The sequence below is a fragment of the Numida meleagris genome, chromosome 2 (genome assembly GCF_002078875.1).
Source record: "Numida meleagris isolate 19003 breed g44 Domestic line chromosome 2, NumMel1.0, whole genome shotgun sequence".
In the NCBI taxonomy this organism is placed as follows: Eukaryota; Metazoa; Chordata; class Aves; order Galliformes; family Numididae; genus Numida; species Numida meleagris.
In genome coordinates, this window is record NC_034410.1 from 95,331,851 (window position 1) to 95,358,437 (window position 26,587).

A 26,587-nucleotide genomic window follows, 5' to 3' on the forward strand; every position below is an offset into this window, starting at 1 on the left:
TCACAGTATCTGGTATGATGCTATGTTTTGGCTTTAGGAGAAAAACAACATTGATAACACACCGATGTTTTGATTGTTGCTGAGCAGTGCTACATGGAGCCAAGGACATTTCAGTTTTTCAGCTTCTTGTATTGTCCTGCCAGCAGAGGGGCTGGGGGGGAACAGGACCAGGATAACTGGCCTAAACTGGCCAAAGTGATATTCCATACCATATGACATCATGTGAAAAAAAAAATAAATACAAAACTGAGGGGACATGGCTGGGGGGCAGCCACTGCTGCGAGACTGGCTTGGAATCGATCGGTGGGGTAGCAAGCAATTGCTTGCACACTACTTGTTTTGTTAATACATGCATATATATATTTTATTATCATTACTGTTATTTCACTTTTCCTTTTCTTAGTAAACAGTTTTTATCTCACATCTGCTTCTTCCTTTCTTCTGACTCTCTCCCCTGTCCCTCTGGGAGGGTGGGGGGCGAGCCAGCAGCTGGGTGGTGCTGAGCTGCTGCAGGGCTGAACCACCACAAGCAGCCAAGCCACCTTCACCAGCTTTCTGATATCAAGCACCACCTCTGTAAAAGTAGCATTTTTACATCACCTGTTCTTAGCCTGTGCAGCAGAAAATGGCCCCTAGCAAAACGAAGAATCCACTCTAAATTGCTAATTTGAAATGTTTTACATTTCTACGCCCTCAGGATAGGAAGGCAGTTGCAACTGCATAGACTGGAGATTAATGACACAGTTTCACAGTCCAGTTAAAACAATCTAATGGCAACCTGCTGCTAGAATGGCCAATCCTGCTTTCTTCTGCCATCACCAACAACCGTGCAGCCAGCTTGCTTGCTGTTTTCTTTTCTCCCCCCTTTTGGAGAGGCAGAAAGGGTGGGAACAGTTTTCAGCTGGTTCTGCTCACTGGTCCAGCTGGTGCCCCAGGCCATTACCACCACCATGAGAAAGACAGTGGAAATGGACCCTTGGTTAGTAAGAACAAGGAGGGTGCCAGCTTTTGGCACCTGCACACAGAGGTAGATCAGCTTAAACCTGGGAAATATGTCTTGATGGTTTTCAAAGAAAGCCTAGAGATTCAACTGCCCAAAATACTGGCTAAGTTTTACAGTCAAATGATAGCAGGATGCCAAGTGAAAAGGACTGGAGGATAACACAAATCATAGAATTGTTTGAGTTGGAAAGGACCTGTAAATGTCATCTAGTGGAATTTGGTCTGAGGACCAAAACCAAAGTTGCTGGGCTCCAGATATTGTCAAAGCCCATTTGTCAAAGCCCTCTCTCTTTTCAGAAATCAGTAGGTTCCAGGTCTTGCATGACCACTGCTTTGGAAAAGGTCAGTCTCAGAAAGGAGCAGTATTTTTTACAACTACATCAGAGCACTGCATCATATTCTCTTCAGGGAAAAGATTGTCTTTGGGTATTTGTAAGAGGCTGGCATGCCTTGAAGGCTACACCCTATCAGCAAGTAGTGATCCTACTAGAAACTTAACATTTTCCTTATTCACTGTTGCTGAGAGCTGAGTTGAAATTAAAGAGGGTGTAAGCAGCCCTCTGGAAAGGCTTTGGAGCAGGGGATGGGCAGTCCCTAGGGAAAAAAAAATGTAGGAGAAGCAGAGTTTGGGGTGTGTGCATGGGTGGACCTCATCGCTCCACCAAGGACTGCTCTGTGAAGCAAGCCCAGCCCCGGGACAGGAGGTGCAAGAACTTGGGTATCCAAAGAAAGGCTCACAGGAAGGGCTCTGTCATCCCAGCAAGAAGCTTTGCTCTGAACAAAAAACAAAGCAAGCAACAAGCAAAAAGATCTGGCAAGTAAATGAATCCCCATGTATCTTGGCCTCTATTCCTGAAAAGTTAAAGGGATGAAATATTAGAGAAGTAAATGTGACATTTGACACTTTGTATATGCTGTTGCCTTTGTCTCCATAGCTTTTAGGCTTTTTCACTACACTTAAGCTACAATGTGAAATACTTCTGTTTACTCCTACCTCCTTGTTCTGCAAGGACTGACTCCCAGAGGTGTTGCTACAGCTTACAACAGAGAATCATAACATTAATTCATGTTATTTATTTTACTGTAACAGAAAATTCTTATTCTAGCAAGACAAACAGCCTCCTCGATAGTACAAAAAAACATCAGATCAAAACTTAGCCTCATATTGTTCATTCAAAACAACACTGCCAGGCACTGAACAGTTGGAAACATCCCACATCGCGTTTATGTGAATAGAGAGTTTGGGCTAATATTGTTCCTGTTTCTGTTCAGCCACTGCACCTCCTCAGCCTCCAAAAGGACACAGTCAAGTCCTTCAACAGCTTGACATCAGCTGTGGTTCAATGCAATGAAAGGCATTTCCATGCTGTTTCCCCTGCAGTCCCACTGGGGCTGGACACCAGCCCGGCCTCTCTCCTCTGACCTCCTCCTCCTCTTCCTCCAGCACACGGCACTGGGCTCCCCCTGCAGGACTGCACCCCACACTGAAATCTCTGGGGGTTCTGCCTTGTCATCCCTCTTCTTCTGGACAAAAAAAAAAAAAAAAAAAAAAAACCTTTAATTTTAAGCAGTGGAGATGAGGGATGTCCTCATCCTGCCTCTGCAGCAGAGAGCTAGCAGTTGGAAGGGAATACCTACAGCAGATTTGAGCAGAACAGCGACTACAAAACATCAACAGATTAGGTTATGCCAGAGAACTCCAAGCTACTTTATTAAAAAAAGAGTAAATGTTCTAACTTCATTCTTCTGGACACCTCGAGAAGCAGCAAAGGGCCTGTTTTCTGCACCACACCAGCAGCTGTGGTGAGGCATTAGACGTGGCACTGAGGGGCTCGGATCAGTAGGAGTGGTGGGGGGATGGGCGAATGGTTGGACTTGGTGATCTTAGTGGTCTTTTCCAGCCTTAATGCTTCTATGATTTGAAATAGCCTCAGCTAGCCAGAAGCAGAGCTCACACCTCATATTCCCTCTTTCAAAAATAAAAATAAAAATAAATGCTACTAAATTAATTAGAACAAACTAACGGGAAACAAAATGCCAATTTAACAATCAGTTTTCATCCCTTTTTATTTTCTTTTACTTGAGGGACTATGCGTTCATTTTCTCCATTGAAAAAGTCTGCCACTTTATTATGACTAAATACTGAAACGCAGCATATTCACGGTTCAATTTACTGTCATATTCAGTCTGGAATGGGCCATTTGGCTGATTAAGTTGTATACCATGTGAAGGCACTGTGACATGTACTATCAAGAAATGAGAAATGGCAGATGGACATTTTCAAAGAACCATCAACTTTGCAAGCAACATGCTCTGGCTTTGAATATCATCATCCAAAAATGGGTATCTAAGATGAGGATTCAACATTCTCCAAGAAAATGTTGGAGCATTCTCTCCCATGACTTCAGGAAGGAGCAGTTTGCCATTTCCAGCAGTAGACTTCATCAAGTAACAGCATTTGCCATGTTCCTCTAAATTGCAGCCTGCTTTCTGCCTGGTCTGCACCACACACAGGCTTTTCATTTGTGCTATGGACTAACCCAAGAAATGAACCAGGCACATATAGCCAAGACTGTATCCAGACTGGAAATTAAAGGATTCAAAAAAGTGACCTAAAGCAAAAAGGACTGCTGTTCCAATCACCTGCCACAGGGATTGCAGAAGAGCTAAGCTGTGATTTAAAACTATTGCTCTTTCGTGGCACCGCCATTCTTGAATTAGTTTTCAGTTTCTCAGTCTCCAGTAATTTTATTAAAGCATTTAACCCTGAGAAGGAGACTTCTGAGCTATTCATTATTACACTTAAAACAGTTTCACCGAATGCTTCTGAGTATAATGTATTTGGGTAACAAACCCTTCAAGACAGATTGTATCTCCTTCCACATATTTTTGCTGAGAATACTATCTGTACTCAAAAAACTGCATGCTCTTAAGAAAATATCTAAGGGACTACAATGGAATGCGATCTGTTACTATCTGTGTGCTGAGTAAGGGGCATTGCAAAAAGCAATCTGTTCCTCCCAAGATCTGAAAGACACTAAGAGCTGTCCATGTGTGACACAGTAACCTTGAAAATTCATAAAATAAGAATGCATTTGTCAAAAAATTGCAGAGAATATAGGAAGGTCAGACTAGCTTCAAGAGGCAGCAGAAAACAAAACCGCAAGAGAAGGGAATAAGAATGCTCAGCTACATATTCAAGTTGTATTCTTTAAATGAAATGTTTATCTGTAATTGAAAATCATGCAAATATTGACAGCAGCAATGTGGTAGACCTGTGTTGAAGCATAAATGAGTTTTCAACTGCTTTTAATATTAATTACAGTATATACTTATTAGAAGACATTTCAAACCTGTTTTTCTGTTTTACACTGAGCCTCAATTATAATTTGGTGGAAGAAGGCTACCTTCAGCATCAGATCTATAGTTATACATTTGATGACAGCAAACCATCCATAGTTTTATTCATTAGAAAGAAAACAACCTCAAATGAAGTTTTCTTTCGTTTTGGCCTATTTTTGATTATTCTTAACAATTACCTTCTTTTTCAATATGTTTACCACCTCAGAGTAGTAAAAAACTGTTCGTACAACGCTTGCAAGCAGAATAATGGATGTAGTATTTCTGAAACATGAAAATGTTTCTATACTCACTACACAGACACAGAAACATATGCGATGCCCTCCCAATAAGATGCTTAAAGAATAAAGTTACAGTGAAAGCTGGGGCAGGCTAGAACAAATGCTGTGGGGAAATACTCCATCACAAAGAGTGTAGACTTTAAATACATACGACACTTAATCCATCTGTTATCAATTATTCCAAGAGAATCTATTTAAGCATAGAGAAGATAGGGTAGTGCAGGTGGGTAACTAAAGTATAAAACGTACATACATTCATTATCCAGGGAAGCAGTAATAATAGAATCACAGGAAAGTAAGGCTGGAAGTGCTCTCATGAAGTCCATCCCCTTGCCCCAGGGCAAGATCAACTATACATAAACCATTCCTGACAGATATTAGTCTAACTTGTTCTTAAAAACCTTCAGTGACTTTGCAATCTCCCTAGGCAATCGACTGCAGTTTTTAACTACTCTTACCATTAGAAAGATTTTCCTAATGTCTAACCTACATCTCCCTACTTCAGCAGCCTTGTCTATCCCCAACAGAACTGGAAAACAGAATTTATTACCTTCCTCTTTACATGAAATTTCCATATATTTTTAAATGGTTATCACATCTTCCCTCATTCTTTCAATCTCTGAACAAATAATGGCCAAATGAAGCATATGCAGTCTGCTGGAGCAATTTCTCTGGTCTCCCATGCAATCCCTCCAAGGAGCCTCCCTATTCTGGAACCATAATCGCCAGGCCAGACATCTTCACCCAAAATATCACCAGTTAAGCACAACAAGCAAGAGGGAAGGAGCCAAATGAAGTGTCAGGCTCTCACAATGCCTTGTGCAATGAAAGGTCCCGCATAAACCAGCAGGACTTACTGCAGCTGAGGTATGAGGTGGAGAGATACCCCTAAGGAGGACAGAGGAGAAGGGCTGAGTCTACAGAAGAGGAACAGGCTTTTAGACAAACCTGGAGTTGGTCTGGAAGTGGGAGAAGTCCAGAAACAAGAGAAGGTGAAGGACAGTAGCAAAAAGTATAGGAAGACTGCCACAAGGGTATGCAATCCTGAAGTGAGGCCCAGAAGGGGATGGATGGAGGACTTTCAGTACAGAGGGAATTTGGACACTGGGGGAAGAGGCAGCGACAGGTTGGGAAAGCATGAAACCCATGACAGGAAACACTACGTAAGTCCTCAATGCCAGAGGTACACAGAGGAGAGGTGAGCGCATCCCCTCAAGCTGCATTCCTCCAGCCAAGAGGAACTCCAAACAGACAAACTCAGTTTCTCTGCCAAGTGGGGCCTGGTGGAGTATCAGCCAGGCCAAGGGGCTCTTCCTGGGAGTAACTCTGCCTGTTTGGATATTGCCCAAGGTCAAGCTGTGGCGACAATGACCTTGAGATAAGGCTGCAAGGGATTACTGAAAGATTTGAGGGTAGAATCACTTCCACGGGAAAAGGTGTGAGGGAGAAGACGTGGAGCTATGACAGAGCAGGATCAGAAGGCGACAGAAATAGTCAGTGCTAGATAGAAGGGCAAGGGCCCACTGCACAAAGCAACCTCCTGCTATTTATTCCAGTTTCCATAGTGCCTGAGCTAATAATCCCTCTAGCAGTGCAGAGGGTCACAGGGCAGGAATGCCCTAGAGTCAGCTCAGGTCTGTCAGAGCTTATGCTGAGACGGTGCTAATAAAATCCTGATGGACCTAAGCTGACCCTGTGAGGTCAGGATGCTTCAACCACTGATTTCTAATTCACTCCACAGTATTCCCCTTATCCTTTGATCATCCTGGATCTCCCCGTGCCACACAGTCATCGGTGATGGAGAGCTGATTTCAGAATCACTCTGATATGCTAAACCAGCACTCAAAACATGCACTGGTGAAAGGAGCTGATGTTAAAACATGGACCTCGGCTGCCCCTGTTCCCCACCACGGATACCCTAGCACTGGCACAGTACCAAGGGAGACCAAGAAAGGAGGTGCTCCCTTCATGGCAGCTAGGAAGCATGCCAGCGAGGTGGGCCTCCCAACCATCAGACCACTGCAGGCCCTACACCACGCTGCTCATCGCAGCCATCCAGCTCAGGGTGTCAGGCGTGCCTCAGCACAAAACCCCACTGCTTCTTGGGAACCTAGGGAAAAAGAGCTTCAGAAAGTCTGAGAATTACTGCTCTGCTCTGAAACAGAGCATTTTTTTTAATTCTCAAGGGACACATTGTCTAGATCTCTGGCCTTTTTCCTTTTCTCTGGATGCTTAAAACAGGCCCAAAGAGTGCGGAAGTAGTATACCAGCCACACAAATGCTAAGTAGAATGGAAAAATTATTTTGCATGTCTTCCACACAGACTCCTGTCCATATATTCTAGCATAATGTTTATGACATAGTATTGTTGATTCATTGCCATTTTCTGCTCTCCTGCAACTGCCCATCTGTTTTCTGCAGACCTGCTGTCTCACCAGTTATACTACATTTTGATTTACACAGCTGATTATTCCAGCCCAACCACAATTTAGAACTTGTCCTTAATGAACTGCATCATATATATTGTAGATCAGCTCTCCAATATACTGCGTTAATTTTGAATTCTAAACCAGTGCTTGGAGAGTTTACATTCTCTCCCTCGTTGGTGTCATCTGGAAATTCTGCATGCAGATTCTATCCTCTAAGTCATTAATTAAAATATTGAATATTTTCAAGCAATCCTGGGCAGAATCACACTTGACACATCCTTCCAGCTTGGCTATGAATCAGTATTAACTATCCTGAGAACAGCTTTCCAGCCAAGTGGGTGCCCACCTTGTAGCCCACATTGCCACCTTGTTTATGAAAGAGTGAAAAGCCTTCCAGAATTGAGACATGCTTTCTCGACTCACAGAGAGGTTAGGTTCAACTGATAAGGTACATTCTGGAAGAAAATCATTTACATTTATTTATCCCATTATCAGTGACAGGTCAGTCGTAAAAACAAAACACAAACAAAAACAAACAGTTGATTATTTGATTCTGACATTTTTCCCCAAAAACTTAAGATAAGCTATCTACTCTGAAAGGGGAAAAAAAGGTCCCAGGAAATTTTATACGTAGAAGCATTGTTTGCTCTTTCAGTTTTGGTTTTTTTGAACCTCAACTGTCCTCTAAATGTTCTCCAGTGTAACTGCTAATTGCTCAGATATTGCTCGAGCTATTTCATACTATGCTGGAGAGATAATTTAATAAGCTGCAGCTTGTTTTAAAATATTTATCTAATTAGTTTATAATCAGTTTTGTTCCTGTTCTGCTTGGAATTTGTACCTGTCTAGAAGCAGTATTCCTTTTCTTGCCACCTGATCGCAATCTTCCTTTTTGGCAAAGAAAGTGCAAAAAAAGTCATTAACTACTTAGTCCAAACTTCACACATCAGATCACGAGTTTGGGCTTTCCTTCTCAATTAGTAGTACAGAAAGTCAGTCTTCCTCTTATTACTAGAGAGGATATAGTATGTTTCCCTGTTACCACGTCCTTTACTAGCTGCACTTTATATTGTGCCTTGGCCTATCAAATTTGGACCTTGCATACTCCAACTGTTCTTTTATATTCATCTTGCTAACACATACAGTTTCCACTTTCTGTTCCGAGTCCTTCTCATTTTTCAGATCATGCAATCCTCTCTTTTTTTTTTTTTTTTTAACTGGGACACCTTTTATTTGTGCTTTTAAAACTCTTTATTGTGACTAGAAAAGAAAAAGTTAGATCTTTTAGAAATTGTAAGCCTTCCTGAATTTCTTAGGTTTGTCTCCCAAGAAACATTTCCTGTCAATTCTATGAGCTTACTTCCTTGCATACCATTGCTTTCATTCTGAAATTCTCTTTTCTCATCTTCTGAAGAACATGATTGCTATCACTCAAATTGCCTTTTATCATCATAGGCTCAGCCATCTCTTTCCTAATCAAGCCTTGAAGCACTTTCATTGCCTTTTCTGCAATCCTGAACCTATTATACTTGCACAATCCACTGAAATCAGCATTTAAGGCCGTAAAGTTAAAAGGGTTTTACCATATACTGTTGTTTGGTAATACATGGTAAATACAGTATACCTCTCAGAACAAGAGCCATCTGTAACAAACAACAACTCTGGCATCTGTACAAGTAAAGTGAGCGTACAGACAGGATGAAAGTAACTCCTAGCCTTACCAGAAAGCCTTCCTAGGTGACAGCTTATTAGGCAAGGTAGAAATGAGTGTTTTGAAACACTCTAAAGGTGGCTACACAGAGGTACTGTCCTCCAAGGCTTCTTTTAGCAGCGCTACATTCAGCTGTAAATTGAAAATGATTACCCTAGTTGTTCCAATAGCTGCAATCACTTGGCATTGCTAGTGCTGACACTGCGCTGCTTTCAGACACCAGCTTTTTCTGTACAAATTAGCTCATTTCTACATGTGGTCATGCCCCCTCTGCCACTAGCCACTGCTGTTTTCTTCTACAGCGAACTCACCATACCAACAACAGGAGCAGCACACCAACGATCAGGGGAGGAACTATATGTACCTACCACTACAGTGTTACCGCAAAGCTTACAGTAGCATAACATGCTCCTATGAATTTGTCTAAGAAATATACACCTACCCACTGTATACCACAGAATGTGCTATATAAATCTAACAAGGAACAAGAAGCACCACCAAAAAACAAATTTGATTCAAGCTAGGAGAAATGGAAGTCCTTGCCTTCTTCTAATATAAAAGCAATGGTAACTCCACCTGCTTGCTTTACAAGTCTCCTGCCCATTTCTTTTACAAGTCTCCTGAATGCGTGGTGCAACTTAACTAAATGTTTAATAATTCTTTAGTACAGTTAACAAGATTTCAAAATGTTTATTAATTTCTTTACCTGAGGGCAACTCCAAGGAATATAAGAATTCCTTATGAGAGAGGGCACAACCCTCAGGCTCTCAAAGTGCCCAGAACAGGTAGGAATCTGCTGGGTTGTCACCACAATCTGACTGCTGTCCCAGATCTCCAAGGAGACCAGTTCCATTATTTGCCATTCTCTTCCACCCAGTAGCAGTCATGAGTTTAATAACATTCTGATGCTCTGCTGTCTTAGCAGTCTGATCCAAGAGCCAAGAACGCAACCATCTAGCACAAAGGGATAGCAGATGTTGTGGCAGAAGAGTTTGAAGTTGGAAAGAAAATAATACAGTATTACAAGGGTGTTAAGGGTAACAGAGTTTTCAGAGAGGGAAGAGCTGTAGCAGAAGACAGGGCAGGAAGACGGAACAGATACTAAACAGCACGACTTATTGTGGAGAGCAAAAGAGTAGCAGGAAGAGGAGGATGAGGTGGAGGAGAGTTGGCAGAGTGGCAAGGAGGAAGAAGCACAAAGCATCCAAGCATCACACCTGGGAGCTGTGGGAGCACGCTGCATGTCCAGAAGAGGCAGGAAGGCCCTGAAGTGGTTCCTTACTTTGCATCTCCCATCAGCAGTGGAGCACATTTGGAACAAAGCTTCCACGAAACAAATCGCTCACACATGAAAACTGTGCTGTAAATCAAAGCAACACTTGGCAATGGGACAGTTAAGGGATTTCCCCTAGAACTGCATTACCATGCTGAACCAACATGAAAGTGTGGGCACCTGGACACACAGCAACCACTCTGCTGCAGTGAGATGGTGGGATCAGCCTCTGAGGGTGGGTCTGCTGGGCGATAGGGAAAAGCCTGGGGACATGAACAGCTTTGCTCGTCTCTCCTGAGAAGAATTCCTCAAACAGCAGGGAACCCAGAGACAGAAAACAATAATCCTATACATACAAGCCATAATCCAGCAAACTTTTGAAAGCAGAAATTTTTAATTAGAGAAATAAATGTCTCACATATCACTTATTTTCACTTTGGCACTAATCCATTATCTAGGCCCACTAAAGCAAGAGAACTATCCAGTTGATTTTCTATCCATTTCTCACAGGGTCTCAGCTGGCCTGCCAAAGTGGAAAAACAAAGCAGGAAGGGGGTTATCAGAAGATCCTGCTTTCTCCCCCCTCTCAGATTAGAAACCAGTTCAGGCACAAGGAGTGCAGTGCATTCTAGGGGAGTTTACACTAGGGGGAGCTTCTCTTGGGGAGACCCACCACCTTTGTATCCTCTCTTACTACATTATTTCCAACACATCTACACAGAAATGTACTGGCGTCAGTTGAAACAATTACCATTTAGATACTTCAGTTTTGCCACCTCAGCTGAGTCAGGAGGGGAGGGAGGGAGTTAAAGCACAAGTTATCACAGAATCACAGAATGGCTTCGGTTGGAAGGGACCTTAAAACCCACCCAGTTGCACCCTCCTGGCCATGGGCAGGGCTGCCACCCACCAGCTCAGCTGCCCAGGGCCCCATCCAACCTGGCCTTGAGCGCCTCCAGGGATGGGGCACCCACAGCTTCTCTGGGCAGCTGTGCCAGCGCCCTATGAGTAAGGAATTTCCCCCTAACATCTAAACTAGATTGCCCCTCTTTCAGTTCAAAACCATTCCCCTTTGTCTTATCACTATCATATCGTTACCTTGCAAGTTCTCCCCAGAGGCATGCTCTGGCTGCAGTGATAAAGCTCAATGCTGCCATGTTTCGGAAAAGCCTCCTGACACCATGTCCATCCTGCACCCTCACCAAAATCCCACGTTAAAGGTAAGAGCAACCTAACAGATAATATTTTATACAATGGAGACAGGCCCAACTGACCCAGGAGGCTACTCGCTGTTAAGCTGTTAATGAGTACTTTAATGAGGAAAGCAAAGATTTAACTTCCCTAAGGCTTATAACAATCTATTTCAGGGGGCAGAAAATAAAGATATTATTCACTGTTAATACCGGTGTTGAACTGTTCCTCAAGTGAAATGTTTTAAAACGTTACTTAAGCTGGAAGTACTACAAGATGCTACTCAACTTATTTTCAAAACTCTGGTAAATTGCCTCAAAAGCATTAGCTCAATTACAAGAGAAATCCTTACCTGTGAAAGCATTTGTGGCCTGAAAACCAGCTTCCTGCATACTGCTCTCCCAGCGAAGCTTGTGATTCCAACCTTAACCTGTCCTTACTGGAGACAACTGCTGAGCTTGGAGCTGTCAAGTCACTTCCATCTTCGCTCGTCAGAGTCCATTTCTCTTTCCATTCCTGGATTTGGCACCATCCAATTGCCACCTGATCCCAGGTCTTTCAGTCCGTAGGCACTGAGGATATCTGCACTGAATCCAAGCAGCGAGCACTGGACAGTCCCATCAACCAGCCAGCCACAGGATCTGGGCCATGGTGGGTGTGGAAATGAAGAAAATCATCCACCAAGACTCGATTTCCGTTTTACAATTAAGTTCTAATCCTCTGTTCATCCAGCACCATTTTTTCAGGTCCCAGCCAATGGTGGCGTTCAGTTGTCTCTCCTCTCTTGTGTTCTTTCCCCTCAGGCACGCTCACTGAGAAATTAAAAAAGAAGAGATTATGTTTCCTGATGACCTGTAGCAACATTAAAATTAACAGACTCCAGGGAACAAAAACCCAAAACACATTATCAGGGATTGATTGTACACATTAAAAGAGATCTTCAGAAGGCAAATACTGCGATTTTGCTGAGATGTAAAGTGTGACCACACAGCTCTTTGAAGTGCAAAGAGGAACAGTGCTGAGGGTGTCATATGCATCTCTGAGAACACGATATGATTTACATTTCAAAAGCCATATTTAGCAGAGATGGGGGCAGCAATACAATAACAAAATTGCAGTTGAAAGGGAAAAGGAAAAATACTCAAGGCTCTCCAAGTCTAGTCTATTCAAAAACCACAGTGAGATTATTAGCATTTCATATAGCTGCTTCCCGTCTCTTCTGGAGCAGGAAAACGGAGCACTGGATGCCAATGCTCTACTTGTTGTTCTGTCTTCTGACGTTAAAGACCTTTCTACATCTGTGCCACTGATTATCTGTTTAAAATCTCAATTGTAACACAGATGACACAACTCAGACATCTTCCAAAATTTGGTAATGTTAAAAATACCCACAGGCTGTACAAGAGAAAGGTGGTTAAGTTGTTCCTGATACTACTTGTCCACAAGAGCATGGCTGTCTGCAACTCCCTGTAAACCAGAGCTGCTTCATACCTAGTTTTCTGAAAACTAGGATACATTTACGGGGTGAAGGACAGCAGCAGACAAGTACATATTTAGGGAGAAGGTTTTTTAAGTAAAAAAGGAATGGTTTTGCTCACAGAAAGAACAGAGGACTTGGGAGAAGAATCCACTCGCTCCCCAGCCATCCTCCTCCTCCTCTGTAGTGCTTGGCTCCCCTCATTCAGTAGCACAGGCAGGTCAAAACTACGTCAGTGATGATCTTATAATCTACTAATGGATTTTAACTAATGAGTCTAGTCAGCACTTGCAGTACTGGATCAGGCTGAGGTCCACCTACCGGGGCAGCCCACAGCAGCAGGTGCCAGGACTGCAGTCAGTCCCAGCACCACATGCTCCAGTGAATGATGCGAGTATGGGCTCAGCAGATGTGCACAACTCACAGCCTGCTCCCTGACCCCACTCTGGTGTCTATCCTGACCTGCAGCACCTAGCAACTGCCCGATATGCTGAAGTGTAAGGCTGCAAGGCCCCAAACTGCAGAGTGGATTCTCACACAGTTCACTGCATCTCCTGCTCTGCACAAATTGCTGCGTGCAGAGCCAGCTGGCCCTCGATGTCTTTATTAGGACTTTTTGTGACAGACAAAAAAGAATCTGCTCTCAGGTGTGTTACTGCCATTGAGTGAGCGTGACACCTGATGAGCGCTGACTCTATGGAATACACCAAATGAAAGTTGGATGCTATGATGAATCTTCTATCCTAATGATGTTGCTACTGCTTTCTCAATTCTGGGAAGTCAGTATTTCTGAAAAACACAAATTTTTGCTCAAATCACAGCACAGGAAATTCAGCTCGTATAAGGTTACAGATCAGATTCAAGACGTTTTCCTCACTCCTTACCCAAACAGCCCAGCTTAACAGAAGAGAACACAAAAGTGAAAGAAAAACTGAAAACAAAGCCTTTACATGTAATAGTCCCTATCAGAAAAAGTTGAATAAGAACTTTAGAGTAGCATTTGACAAGCTACTATTCCTCAACCTCAGCCCTTCAAAGTGCTCTGTGCAACAGACAGCCATTTCATATGAGGTCATTTTAATCTAAAGTACGTACCACTGAACAAGTAAAATATACATACACCATAGCACAAATTCCTCTTGGCTCCTCATAGCATGCTAACTATTCCATAATGACTACAGATAGATGCTGCACTCATCTCCCAAGCTTTTTCTCTAGAGGACTGAGTTTCTTCTATATTTACAAGAATAGGGCCATATTTGCATTCATTTTCAGCCTCCTAGCTTATGGTTTTGGTTTATTAATCCACAATTTTGATGCATTCCATTTTCAGCATTTTGATGTTTGTCCTCATCCTAACGATTCTCAAGAGATTCACACCAATACCTTAGCAACCAGGGAAAAATCTCTCTTGTTACTAAATAGCTTTGTCTTCATATTAGATATGGTTCTTAAGAGAATAAAATACAATTACTTTTCTGAAAATTAACTTTTTAGTGGAAGAAAAATTATTTTCCACATCTTCAGCATCCCTGCTAAGCTTGTTAAGAACGCAGCAGTGCTGCAGAAACTCTACGACGCTGGCACATTCAGCAACTGCTGCTTGTTCCCGGAGAAAGTATGGGATTTTAACAACTATACTGGACACTGAAACACTTACAGAGTTCACTCGGAGCTCAAACTTTAAAAGGTACTGCACTGAGGCATTAGGCTCAAGACCACCCTTAAGGTTTCAAATGCAAGAAGAGTCTGACACCTCACAATTGCCCTAAGTGAGCATCTTCTGCTGCAGAAACGCTCCTCTCCCTTGGCACTGAGCTGGGAGGTGGCTGGCAAGACACAGGCAGGAAACTAAGCAGTGCTGACAGAACTACAACAGTGTGTGCTCTTCAATGTGCCCATTATAATTTTCACAACCTGTGGAGACCCTGGTGAGAACATGTCCCATTGTATCGGTAAAGGGAAAATCTAAAATAGAAAGACCCAGATACTTTCTCTTTGCTCCATCTGTTACCTCCTTTGCAACAGGAACTCTGCTTCTACTTCTGCTTTTATTCATCTACTGCAGTGTTAGAATAGTCTCCAAAGCAAACCAAAGGAAAACATCGTATTTTATAAATACGTGGCTGTGCTATAAAGATTTTCAGCTCAGTACTTACATGACTGAATGCCTAAAGAAAAATTAAACCTTTCTTTTTTTCCCTCCTCTCCACTTTTCTCAGATTTAGTCTTGGGAAAGGCAGCATCACTTAAACCTCACATAAATTGCAAACAAAATATTTGGACTATTTAACACATTATGCGAGTTATAGGTTCTCATGGTATATTTAGCCAGCCAGCCTGTTATTGCTCTTTTCTAAATAGCTGACGATTATATATTAAAGGGCCACTTTAAAAAATAATCTGAGAGAGAAGTGGCAGCCAGGGAGCGTAATTAAATCCTGCAATAATATCTGCATTTTATGAAGTGTTGTGCAATCATTAGTCAGGACCGAGCCTAGAGGAACTTGCACTGAAAGAAGCGAAACACTGATTTTTCCAAGACTAGTATCTCTTAAACATCTTTAACAACTCAAAAACATTGACCAAAATGTAAATACTGTGGAATAGTTTGTTTTGGTTTTTTTTTTTGTCCCCATTTCCTCTCGCTATGCACAGCCTGTTTCTCTGGCCACATGCTGCTGGTTCCCACACACACAGCAAGAACTCAGCGGGTGCATTGTCTGAAGGGGCACAGCCACAAGGAGCACTGACCATATACCTGTGTGCTTGTCCGTGGCACAAGACATCCTGAAGGACAGTCCCTGACCATTTGTAAAAGGCCTGTCTGCAGAATAAACCCACATGTTTGACTTTTTGAGGAAGTTACTGACCAGTTTGTGAGCTGCAGTTTAATAGAGAGGATTCCCTGCTCGAGCTTTTAGCTTTTGGGTTAAGAAAGCGTAAAAGGGCAGTGGGACCAAATCCCTCTGCGGAACGCTGCTGAACAGTGGCTGCAGGAGGGCAGGAGCAACAGGGGATTGAATCAAGCCTCCACACCCAGGAATTCAGCAATCCGTCTGAAGGCAGGACTGCCAGTGCTGAACTACCCATATGCTTCAACGTTTCCCTGAAGTAAGGCTGGTACTTCCTATGCTTTAAAGCAACATTGACCTGGATATAAATTTAAGAAGCTTCTGGCTTAAAAAAAAAAAAAAAACCCACAACTTCCAACATTTTGTATTTATGAAACAGTGCTTGTAAAAAAAACTTCAGCAGTTTGCTGGAGCAGCTGAAAATGAAGCATGTGTGCACACACAGAGCTTACCTCTCCATCCCCTACTGCAGTCTGCCTGAGTTTTCCAGGCTTTGGTTTTGCTTCTTACGGAGACTTCTAAACTAGATACTAACATTTATCAGTTATACCTCATCCTTCTTAGATGTAAGATCTGCATTTCACAGTGTGATCTTCATTTACTTCCACCTACCATTTGTCTTCCTTCTAAGATAACACTGCACCAGTGCTAAGTGAATCGTGGCTTTTGGGAAATACTGTGCTTCATAACTCAAAGACCACTTAGAAAACTCAAGGCAACATTCACAGGAGAACATACACAAATCAAACTGAAAACCAGATGTTTAAAATATGTTTACCTAATCACATCTTTCTCACGCACACATATACATCATTTGTTTTCACTTTCTATCTTCACTATTTGTACAGCTTAGTTGTGACATTTCAAGCAGCTGCTGTACTTCACTTTTTTGGTGAATTTCAGTGTCTGACAAAATTAGTTTGTATGTTAAGTTACGTCATATATATTTCTATTCTTGCAGATACTTTCAGATATGCTTCAGCTTGCTCAGGAATAGTGCTCAAGCTTTCTTCTTTCCTTCCTTCTTGTTACAGAACCCCCTGACTTGCAGCAAACATGAGGACTATCAAAGCAAGCTGTGGCCCCCTGCATCAATCGGAGAAGGAAATGAGTGTCGAGAAGAGGGCAGATTGCCAAAATGAAGCATCTTTTTTTTCTAGCCTCTTAGGAAATGATCTAGAAAGTAAGATATATCCCCAGTGCCAACATCAACACACACTGCAAAAAACACTGCAGGCGAGGTCCAGTTTAAAAGAAAAAGAACAAACGTTTCAGTAAAGGCATTTCTCCTCCTCCACCTCCTGCTCCTGTTTGTTTATTTCTTTTTGGAATGAAGCACCGATGGAAAATGGGCCTGTTTAGTAGCTTCCTGCCAAAGTGAATAGCCTCTGGTAATCAGATAGCAAGGAGTATTTCACTTGGACAAATCCTATAAATAACTGATAACATAAAGGAGCGTGCCACACTTCCTTCCATTAATCTTGTTAACTGAAATAATTAATATGAGTCCTCTATATTCTATCTCTATGAACAAAGTAGAGAGTCATACATTTCCCCATAGTTCCGCTGACAGAATGCAGTAAAACCCCAGCGGAAAAGTTCACTCAAATCTCCATGACAAGCTATTGGGTTTGGATGAGATAATTATTGCGAGAAATTGTACGAGCTGTGTTATGCAGGGCAAATGAGAAGACTGCATTGTTTATTTTTGGACCTTAATAAAACTATAATTACCAGAAGATGTCAAGAGAAATCATTAATCGTGCTGCTCTGTGAACATAACCAATAAGAGAAAAACCTGAGCTCTGAATTTTATTTGCCAAAATAATGACAAGGTAGGAGGAGTAGAATCCAGTCTCAATTAATCTTCTTCCACAATAACACAGCATCAGTTTTGAATTTGCAGAAGGCTGGTGAAAACTACATTACACTAAGCAGATCAGAGAAAAGAGCACAAGTTTTTGACTTGTGTCTCTGTGACTTGTATCAGAAACAATCAGTCATCGGAAACCCACGGGATAATGCAAACCTCAAGGCCTTGGAGCACCCGATATCAAACTACACCCCATAGGGCGTTTAGCATCCCTGGGTATGTTGCTGTGAGTCACAGCTACAGAGCCTGAGCTCCCAGGGTAAGGATGTCACTGGTTGAAAGCTGCTCTGCCACATGGGACGCGCAAGCAGAGGAAGCGCCTTAGGAGAACAAGACACTTCCATTACCAATGCTCTGTTAGGAACGTTATCAACACAGAGCTGACCACAAGATGACAGAGACAGTTGAGAGATGGGCCTCACCTCCTCCCCTCCCACTCTTTACTGCTTCCACTAAAGCTCTCTTCTGGCTTCTTTTCACCTCAGGAAAAGCAGTGGCGCGTCCTGGCCATTCAGCATTCACTCAACAGCCCCACCACAGCCACAAGCAAAACGTGATGTTTACAAGCCCTGCTTTCTGAGTACGCAACACCCATTTCCCAGCTTTTAGCCAGCCCAAGCTTCCCAGTGTCTTTATCTTTACTGAGGATTTCAAGTATAATAGAAGGGGCACATGATCATTTGTCATCTCCAGTGACAAACCTCACATAACAGCAGCGAGCGGGCAGTCCTCCGGGCCTGTGGCAGACAACCAGAGCCAATCGGCAGCAGATAACCAACGCCAACCAGGGCACCTTCCTCTCCATCAGCAGCCCCTCTGGTGGGGGTTCTGCAGTCTCCAGGAAACAAGGGCACAGCCACACCCCTCCCACTGAACACAGCAGCCAAGAATCCTAATATACACATACATGTGCAAAGATTCACATACATGTACCAATTTTACTCATAAAAAGCAGACTGGGAATCTAGGCCAAGCTGCACTTAAGTTCTTCACGGCAGAAACATCTGTACTGTGATTGTTCTGGAAAGGAAATACTGAAGACAGCATCTCCCATGTGAAAATGTCAAGCAGCATGCAGACACTGAACAGCATGCCCCTCCTTTAAAACATGACTGGGGACTAGGGGAAGAGCTACCCATGGGAATCTGAAAATGAAACATGAACTTTACAATTTAATTCACATAGACTGCCACCTTACTGACTGAAGAAGCACTGGTAAGGAGTTCTGTAACTTTCAGGAAGGCTGTTTCAGTTAGTGCTATCCAAATCCATCTGTTGTGAGCAGCAGCTGCTCAGGAGCAGAAGGAATGCAGGAGCAAGGCCCGATGCCACGTCACACACATCACTACACAAAGCCACTTCCAACGTCCTACAGATAAAACCATGCTACAACAATTCATATGGTTTATTTACAGTCTTAGTGGCCCAAATGCAAAAAGAAATGGAAGCAGAGTGCCCTCCAGACAAGCTCATCGAAGTTAAAGGAAACTGGGAACAGCCACCGGGCACAGCAGCTGCAGGGTGCTCCCCCACACAGAACAGGGGACATCGGCCCCGCAGCAGAGCTGGGTGCAAAAGGGCTGCGGCCAATTCCAACTGCCTACATAGATCACGTACAGTGCAAATCCACTGTACTGTCAGTGCCGTGAAAACCAACAAAAAAAAAAGTATGTCTGTATCCAGAAAGGATTCTTGTTGTAAGAAATATCTAAAATGTCCCCTACAGAACGACACCGTATTTTAGATGACTGAAAAATCCTGGAGCCTTCTGTTCCTTATTCTACCAGTCTTGACTTTCAGACAAAGTTACAACGAGCTGCAAAAAGCAACAGATTCAAACACCTGTCCGCCTCTCTGAAGCCCAGGTCTCAATTTTGCCCAGTATCCAGCAAAAACATCAAGATGAAATTGCAAAGTTACCATTATACTACAACTGAGCTCTCAATTCAGTGCAACAACCTCGAGCACTTAAATACGTTTGCTTATAAACTCCGCAGTCAATAGGGCTTAAGTAGTTCCCTCAGTAGTCCATAGTTCCAACAACACAACTGCAACTTTCAGCCTGGAAACGAGAAAAGGAAGAAAATAATGATTTAGCATCTCTTATTTTTCTTGGACTTGGGAGATTTGCCTCTGCTTTTTGGATGTGTTACTGATCTCTAGAGGCTTCTGATTCCGCCAGTAAAGTGGACGCGGCTTCTACCTGTGGGTTAAGGAGCTATGAAATGCTTAGGTACCAGGAGTGCTCTTAGTAAATAGATCAGAGAGAAAAAGCTAAAGCAACATTTTGATTAATTTGATTTTGCGCTTGAATCTATCATTCTGCAAACCCATTACAATCCTATTATTGTGGTAAAACCGCCCCAAATAAACTCCTTTTATCAAGTAGTAGGCCAGCTATTTTTTATTTCCCAGCAATACTAACAAGACAGACTGCTTTAAGATTGGTCTTCTTTAAAAAATCTGTTGGAAAACAACTCATAAAAATACCACAAGATGCAAGCGGAGGACACAGTTGGGAAGCAGTATCCACTGGTGATCACTTAAATCTCATTTTCCGGAGAACACCACAGTTCAGTCTTTCAAATCCCTCATTACTTAACATACAAAAGCAAAGAGGTTATTTTTTTCTTGCCCTTGAAGGAAAGCTTCTACATAAGCAAACAGCATAAAGAAATGGGAACTAATGTTATTATCAGTTAAATCTGAGAAATTTCCCTAGTCAAGAAGTTCTTGTTTAGTATTGATGAAAGCAGGCAAACAGCATCTCGACTCTGGCTTCGGCTACAGTTTAGAAAGCATCCTATCGTTTTTACCTACACTTTTTAGAAATAAATGCATTTTAATATACTCTTGTCATACTTTACAATCATTCCTGCTACGCTGATACACCGTGTTTGGATGCAAGTGAAGCACTCTAACTGCACAGACCAGAAGTGTGTTAGCAATTCAACACTGACAGCACCTCCATTAACTAATTAACTGAAAGCAAAATACACAGAAGTTTTTGAAAAAACAGCTTAAAAATTCGCATTTGTATTAAGGAAAATGAGGCTGTTTCATTTCTCACAAGTGCACAACCCACCCACGTGTTCTCTTTCCGTACTGTCCATCCTTTTTGGGAACTCTGACCTCTCTCTGGTCTTTCTGTTCCACGTCCACTTTAGAACAAGAACACAATGATTATTTCCAAATACCCCTAAGATTACATGAGTGGTCTTCCAAGCCAACTTGTCAGTCTTCTCCCACCCCAACCCTCTGCTCACTAATACACAGCCTCCTCCAGGAAGGGCTGACACCAGTGTAATTTATAGATAATTACAAAGTGTTATTAGATTCAGTTACAAACAGAAACTCTGCAATCTCATATCAAAAGAAAGTAACGATGTTTGCAGATAAACAAGATCTACCTTTGCTATGGAGATATAGCTTTGTATTTCCCAGATGCTAACTCACCATCAGTCTCATCGTAAAAACAAAGAACACTCACATTTTTTCTTGTTTTTAAGCAAGTGGAAAATGTAGTTAAATTCTGGTTTTTGCCTTTAATAATTCAACTTCCAGTATCACTGAATGCTTTCTGATAGAGACCCTGTTATGTGCATTGTAGCCCTATAGCTGAGAAAACAGGGTGGACTTAGTAATAAAGCACAATAAATAACCAAATGTTTGGGCTGGAAAAATGCAACGAAGGGGAGAGATTGTCCTCCTCTCAAAACATTCTTGAAAAAAAGCTCATCCAAATAAAAGGCAGCTGTCTGATAAGGAGGCAGCTGGAACCAGTGAAGCTGATTATTCTTATTCCACTATATCCCACAGCAAGACACAAACCTATTTAGAGAAGACAGAGGGAAAAAGAGAAAAAATCCCACCTGTATTAATCTATACCATGTAGTTAAAGCTCTTGACAGTGCAACCCAGTCCTATGCCCAAGGAGCAGGCAGATGGGTATATGTATGTTCTTTCTGCTAACAGCATTGGCAGAAAAGGGCTTCGTATCAACACTTTCAATACTAAAAAGAGAAAAGAGGACAAAAATAAAACAAGAAACACTAGGATCCCAGAAGAGTTAAATATCTAGAACTTTGGATCAACAATGTGAGCATCTTATGTAACACAGTTCATCATATGTTACCCAGTCAGTCATGCATCAAGAGCAGAAACTGGGTTAGGCACTAAATTTCTAAGAAACAAACTGAAACCTCGATTTTAAAGCACTTCAGAATGTACCAAAATTCTTTGGTACGCTGTTCAAAGTTAATTATTATCACACTAAATATCTGCACTTTGCATTATTTTTAAAGGCAAAATCCTTGGGGTTGGGTTGTGCACTGATCCAGCAATTAACATCACCTTCTGCACAGGTATGCAGTAATTTCTCCCCAGTGCTGATGTAAGGAAACCTCCATGTGCAAGAAAACCTTTCTGAGGCAGTATGGTGGCTCCAGAACCCACAAAGGTGAACCCTTACACAGGCAAACCCAGCTCAGCAGCCGTGTGCACTGCTGACCGGATATTCCCATCTCCAGCCCAGTGTTACGTATCCATCACAGGATGGACTTGACTGTCCCTGGAGGTGATCAAGGAATGTGCAAACGTGGCACTGAGGGACACGGGTTAGTGGTGGTGGGTTGATGGTGGGAATAGATGATCTTAGTGGTCTTTTCCAACCTTAATGAATCCATTATTCTATCTACCCCACACCCCAGCAATCACCATCCAGCTCTCTCCTGCCCCTTCTCCTATAATGGGACGAACAAAAATGCAATGCTGTGGTCACTGAAGGCACAAGGGACAATACCCATCTGAACGGCACGCAACGATCTCCCTGTAACAAAAGGGAAGAGTTGCTCATTCTCTTCAGAGCCCAGGTTTTTTTGGAAGGAGTAAGTCACCAGACCGTATGCATAAGCGACAAAGCCTAGTCCTGATTTACCTAGGCTTTTTTCTGACTTGTCTCACCCCTTCTGGCTCACCACTCGTGCTTTTGGCTTTGTTAGTGTTTTTCTTCATTTTTAAACAACATGCAAGAAAAACTAACTGAAATAGCGTATAAAATCTGTTCCCTAGCAAAAACAAAAACAAACAAACCAACCAACCCCAGTATGTCAATTCATTACACATTCTTGAATTTGTGATAGGTCATTTTCAAGCATGTACATCTTTGCAATTCTAAAACTTAATAATCAACAAAATGTCAAAGGTTTTGCTCCTGTTAAATCATGTTATGCCATCAAAACAGAGCCTTTTTACAATTCAGACTTTGTGGGAAGACTGGAGCTCCAAACTTATTTTACATACAGGAGCCCAAAAAAAGCCCTGGGCCTTTTTATTATTTATTAAGAACACACAGAACAGGCAAGGAAAAACATCCAGTATGCATTTGCAGACAGAACTATGTGGATTTTTAACAAATAACCAAACTAAATTTACCTTGTGGGCATAAGCAAACATCAAAAATGCCAGCTCAGAGGGTATTTTTCTTTCAGTAACACTATCACTTTGGGAAACTATTAAAACAGCACAAACTTAAAAGCGGTACTGACAAAAACTGAATGCAGTTCAACTCCAGCTTCCAACTAGATGGCTTTTTTGCACACATATGCCTTGCCTTCCATTACTCAGCTGCATAATATAAACCACCGAAATGCACTTAAAACAAATCTGAACTGACAATGCCAAGTTTTAATTGAAACACATGAAGGCAGTTGGGCAATGCATGAGCATTTCATGGGGAAGCCAGCAGCGCTCACAGCTGGATGAAGCCTCCACCCTGCAAGGGAGAAAGGGATCGAGTTTCCTCACTTTATTTTATCTTCCCTTCAAAAAACAGACAAATATACTAAATCAAAAAAAAAGAAAGAAGCACCATAACTATTTTCATAGTCTGAAATATCTTACTGTTCAAAATCCATGAACAGTATGATAAGACCTCTCATCACTGTAAGAGAAAAACAAAATTTGTGTAGGCACTCTTGTGGACAGTCTTTATTTGAAGATGCATACACATAATGATCCTGCAATGTATGTTCTTTTAGGGCACCTCATAGCATTAATGCAAACATTCTTCTGCTTCAAGAAGAAACTAATTTATGCTAAGGCAATTCACCTCACAACAGCACGATGCAGTACTCTTCCAGATAGTTTTTCTGAGATTAGTAAGTCAGTTTTACCATGAAAATGAACAGAAGGGAAGAAAAGGAGAATACCTAAAAAGTAAAAATAAAAATAAAAAAAATCAACAAGTAAACATGTAACATGCAAACTAATTTACGTTAGCTGTATCTCAGCTCCAGCATTTCAAAGTCAGACTTCCCTCTGTTGTTGCTAGATGAAAAATGCACTTCTTCACTGTTTGTTCATTATTATTTTGGAAAGGCACAAAGTAGGTCTGAGACGGAGGTCACCCCTTCCCACTGGTTGTTCCTCAGATGAACACCACTACGTACAAAAGTCTTCCTGTCTATGAAAAACAATGTTAAGATTATGGATGTCCCATTAAAACCACTGCCCCCTGCTATTCTCCAAATGAATTTATTTCCACAACCAGCTGAGTAACAGCAACAGTAAACTTCCAATTTTGTTTCCTTACTGACGTTTTTAACTTCAAAACTCACAATCTACAAAGCACACCATGATATAGCTGCAATGAAAGCACTCAAATTATGTCAGCAGAACTGCAAAATGTAACTGCTGGACCTCTCTCCTTCCCCTTGGGGATGCTGAAGATGTCAGGCAAATGCCCTCTGTTCACATCATTAAAACAAAGAAAGCTATTGCCGTGAAATCATTCACTGTGCAGAAACTTCATAAGCCCTTCTATTACCTTTTATAGCTTAAATTGGGAACTGAGAATCTCCTGAGTGCCTTGCAGCACATTAATAAAAAAACACTTTCCTTTATAAAGTTTATCATTATTGCTGTATCACCTGTGTCAGCTCATTGGAGTCAGGTTCATTTTCTTCCCCAAAAATTTCTTTACAACAAGACATGATTTTTTCAGTCATTGATAAAGGCAATGATGGCTCTTGGGGTCTCTTTCAGAGGACTGCTCTTATTTCCTTTTCCATCACACTTTAAGAACATATTATTGTGTCCAGTTCTGGGCTCCCCAGTTCCAAAAAGACAGGGATCTCCTCAATCCTCCTCCAGCAGAAGGCCACAAAGATGATAAACGGCTTGGAGCATCTCCTGTATGAGGAAAGGCTGAGTAACCTGGGTCTGTTCAGCCTTGAAAAAAGAAGACTGAAAGGGGATCTGATAAATGTTTATTAATATCTAAAGGAGGTGGGAGGCAAACAGATGAGGCCAGGCTCCTCTTGGTGATGTGTAACGATAGGACAAGGAGTAATGGCCTAAAATTTGAACATAGGAAATTCCGTACTAACATGCAGAAGAACTTCTTTACAGTAAGGGCGACAGAGCACTGAACAGGCTGCCCAGGGAGGTTGTGGAGTCTCCTTCTATGGAGATATTCAAGAGTCATCTGGAAACGTACCTGTGCGACCTACTGCAGGGTACCTGCTTTAGTGGGGGGGGTTGGACTTGATGATTTCTTGAGGTCCCTTCCAACCTCTGCGATTCTGTCATTCTTTCACTGTTTTAAACTAGGAAATAAAAATATGCAAATGCTATTACTAATTTAAAAATGTGATTACTAATAACAATGCTGAAAAATTCACCTCACCTCTGAGGCCTCTTGCCTCTGAGACACTCAGGAACACACTTCTTTGCTCTCCTTCACTGAAGCTCATCTCAGCTTCCACCTAACCTCATCTCTAGCTCCTTCCTATCCAGGTCTTCTCTGAAACCACCAAGCACCAACTGTGCTCCTACTTTTCCCACTAAAATCAGGGGCCTCTGAAATTTTACGAGCACTACTAGAAATTAGGAGAACAATACTGTTTCAGCATAGCAAATGGGAATGTTTCTTCTCTTGAGTGAGCTTTTAAACTTTGTAAACAAAGTATTTAAATCAAATCAGGAACATGAAGCATTTCTGAAGTCATGCTCCACTTTGTTTCTTAACAAGCATTGGCTGGCAGCATTTTTCCTTTTTTTTTTTTTTTTTTAATTAAAGTATATACCCTGTGCTGCTTCTCAGCTCATTAACCATGTTGTTTTTTTCCCCATAAGGAGAACTGGAAGCACATGCAGGTTTCCTGCACCTCCAGAGGCAAATAACATTTTATTTTTTTTAATGGTAAAGAACATTATTCAAACTTACATTTATTCACAGAAGTTATTTGAATAGAACTTACTCCGCTCTAAAAAACAATTATCTAAGCAAATAAATGATTGCTTAAATATAGTTATGAAGAATTAATACACTCCATTACGTTTCCAGATTATTAACTCATTTTTAAGTGCAAAAAAGCCTACAAAAATGTAACTAGAAAATCTCACTAAGATCATTCCAGAGATATGTAGCTGAAAATAATTTTCTTCTTTATCCCTTCTCAGATTCTCGCAAACTCAAGATAATACACTTCGATTTCATCAAAACAAGAAATTGTTAACTTTTCAAAAATGCTACTAAAAGTTACACACAAGCAAGAAACATAAACAAAACCTAAAAAGCTGTCTTCCTTGTTTGAGTCTGATAAGGCTTTCCAAACTGGCATCCATAGGCTCTGATACTCTCAAATAATGGAGTCGCATAAGCCCCGCGCTGACAAAAGCCTGATTAAATGATTCATTCTCTGATTATACTCTTGAAGGCACAGTACAGAGAACATCACTAAGATTTTCAAATCAAGCTCCTAAAAAAGATCATGTTGCTCTCTGTTTGTTTGGGAACATGCATTAAGCTAATCAAACTGACAGGTTCTGCAGCAGAATTCCAGACAGCCCAAGTCCCACTCTTCTCGAGTCCAGCAGCCCAGAAGCTCAGACCTGTTCATATTCACTTCCTCTTACAAGTGCTCCCCAGCACAGCATTTTACAGAATTTGTTCCTGATATTCAAGCATTCAGTGCCTTCAGAAATGAAATATGCATGTCTGATAGCGCTTTTCCTCCTGTATATATGGCTTCTATGCTGCTTAACAACTTCAGACCCTGCTTGGAGCGGAGAGCCATGCACCTCCTTAGGGGCTTCCTCATCACATCGGCTCAATGTGGCTAAGCTAGATGA

The 26,587-nt window shown here is 41.8% G+C and overlaps 1 protein-coding gene across 3 annotated transcripts in view; it reads right to left on the minus strand.

The window, feature by feature from the left end:
* LDLRAD4 (low density lipoprotein receptor class A domain containing 4) overlaps positions 1–26,587 on the minus strand; it is a 272,734-nt gene that overhangs the window by 166,634 nt on the left and 79,513 nt on the right. For 2 of the 3 annotated variants that reach the window (XM_021388867.1, XM_021388865.1), the window contains exon 3: positions 11,600–12,059. In XM_021388867.1, the coding sequence (XP_021244542.1) occupies positions 11,600–11,639 (40 nt within the window). In that variant the 5' untranslated portion in view covers positions 11,640–12,059. Of the gene's footprint in view, positions 1–11,599; positions 12,060–18,153; positions 18,259–26,587 lie in introns of those variants that run through there. The other variant, XM_021388866.1, reaches the window with a different exon arrangement.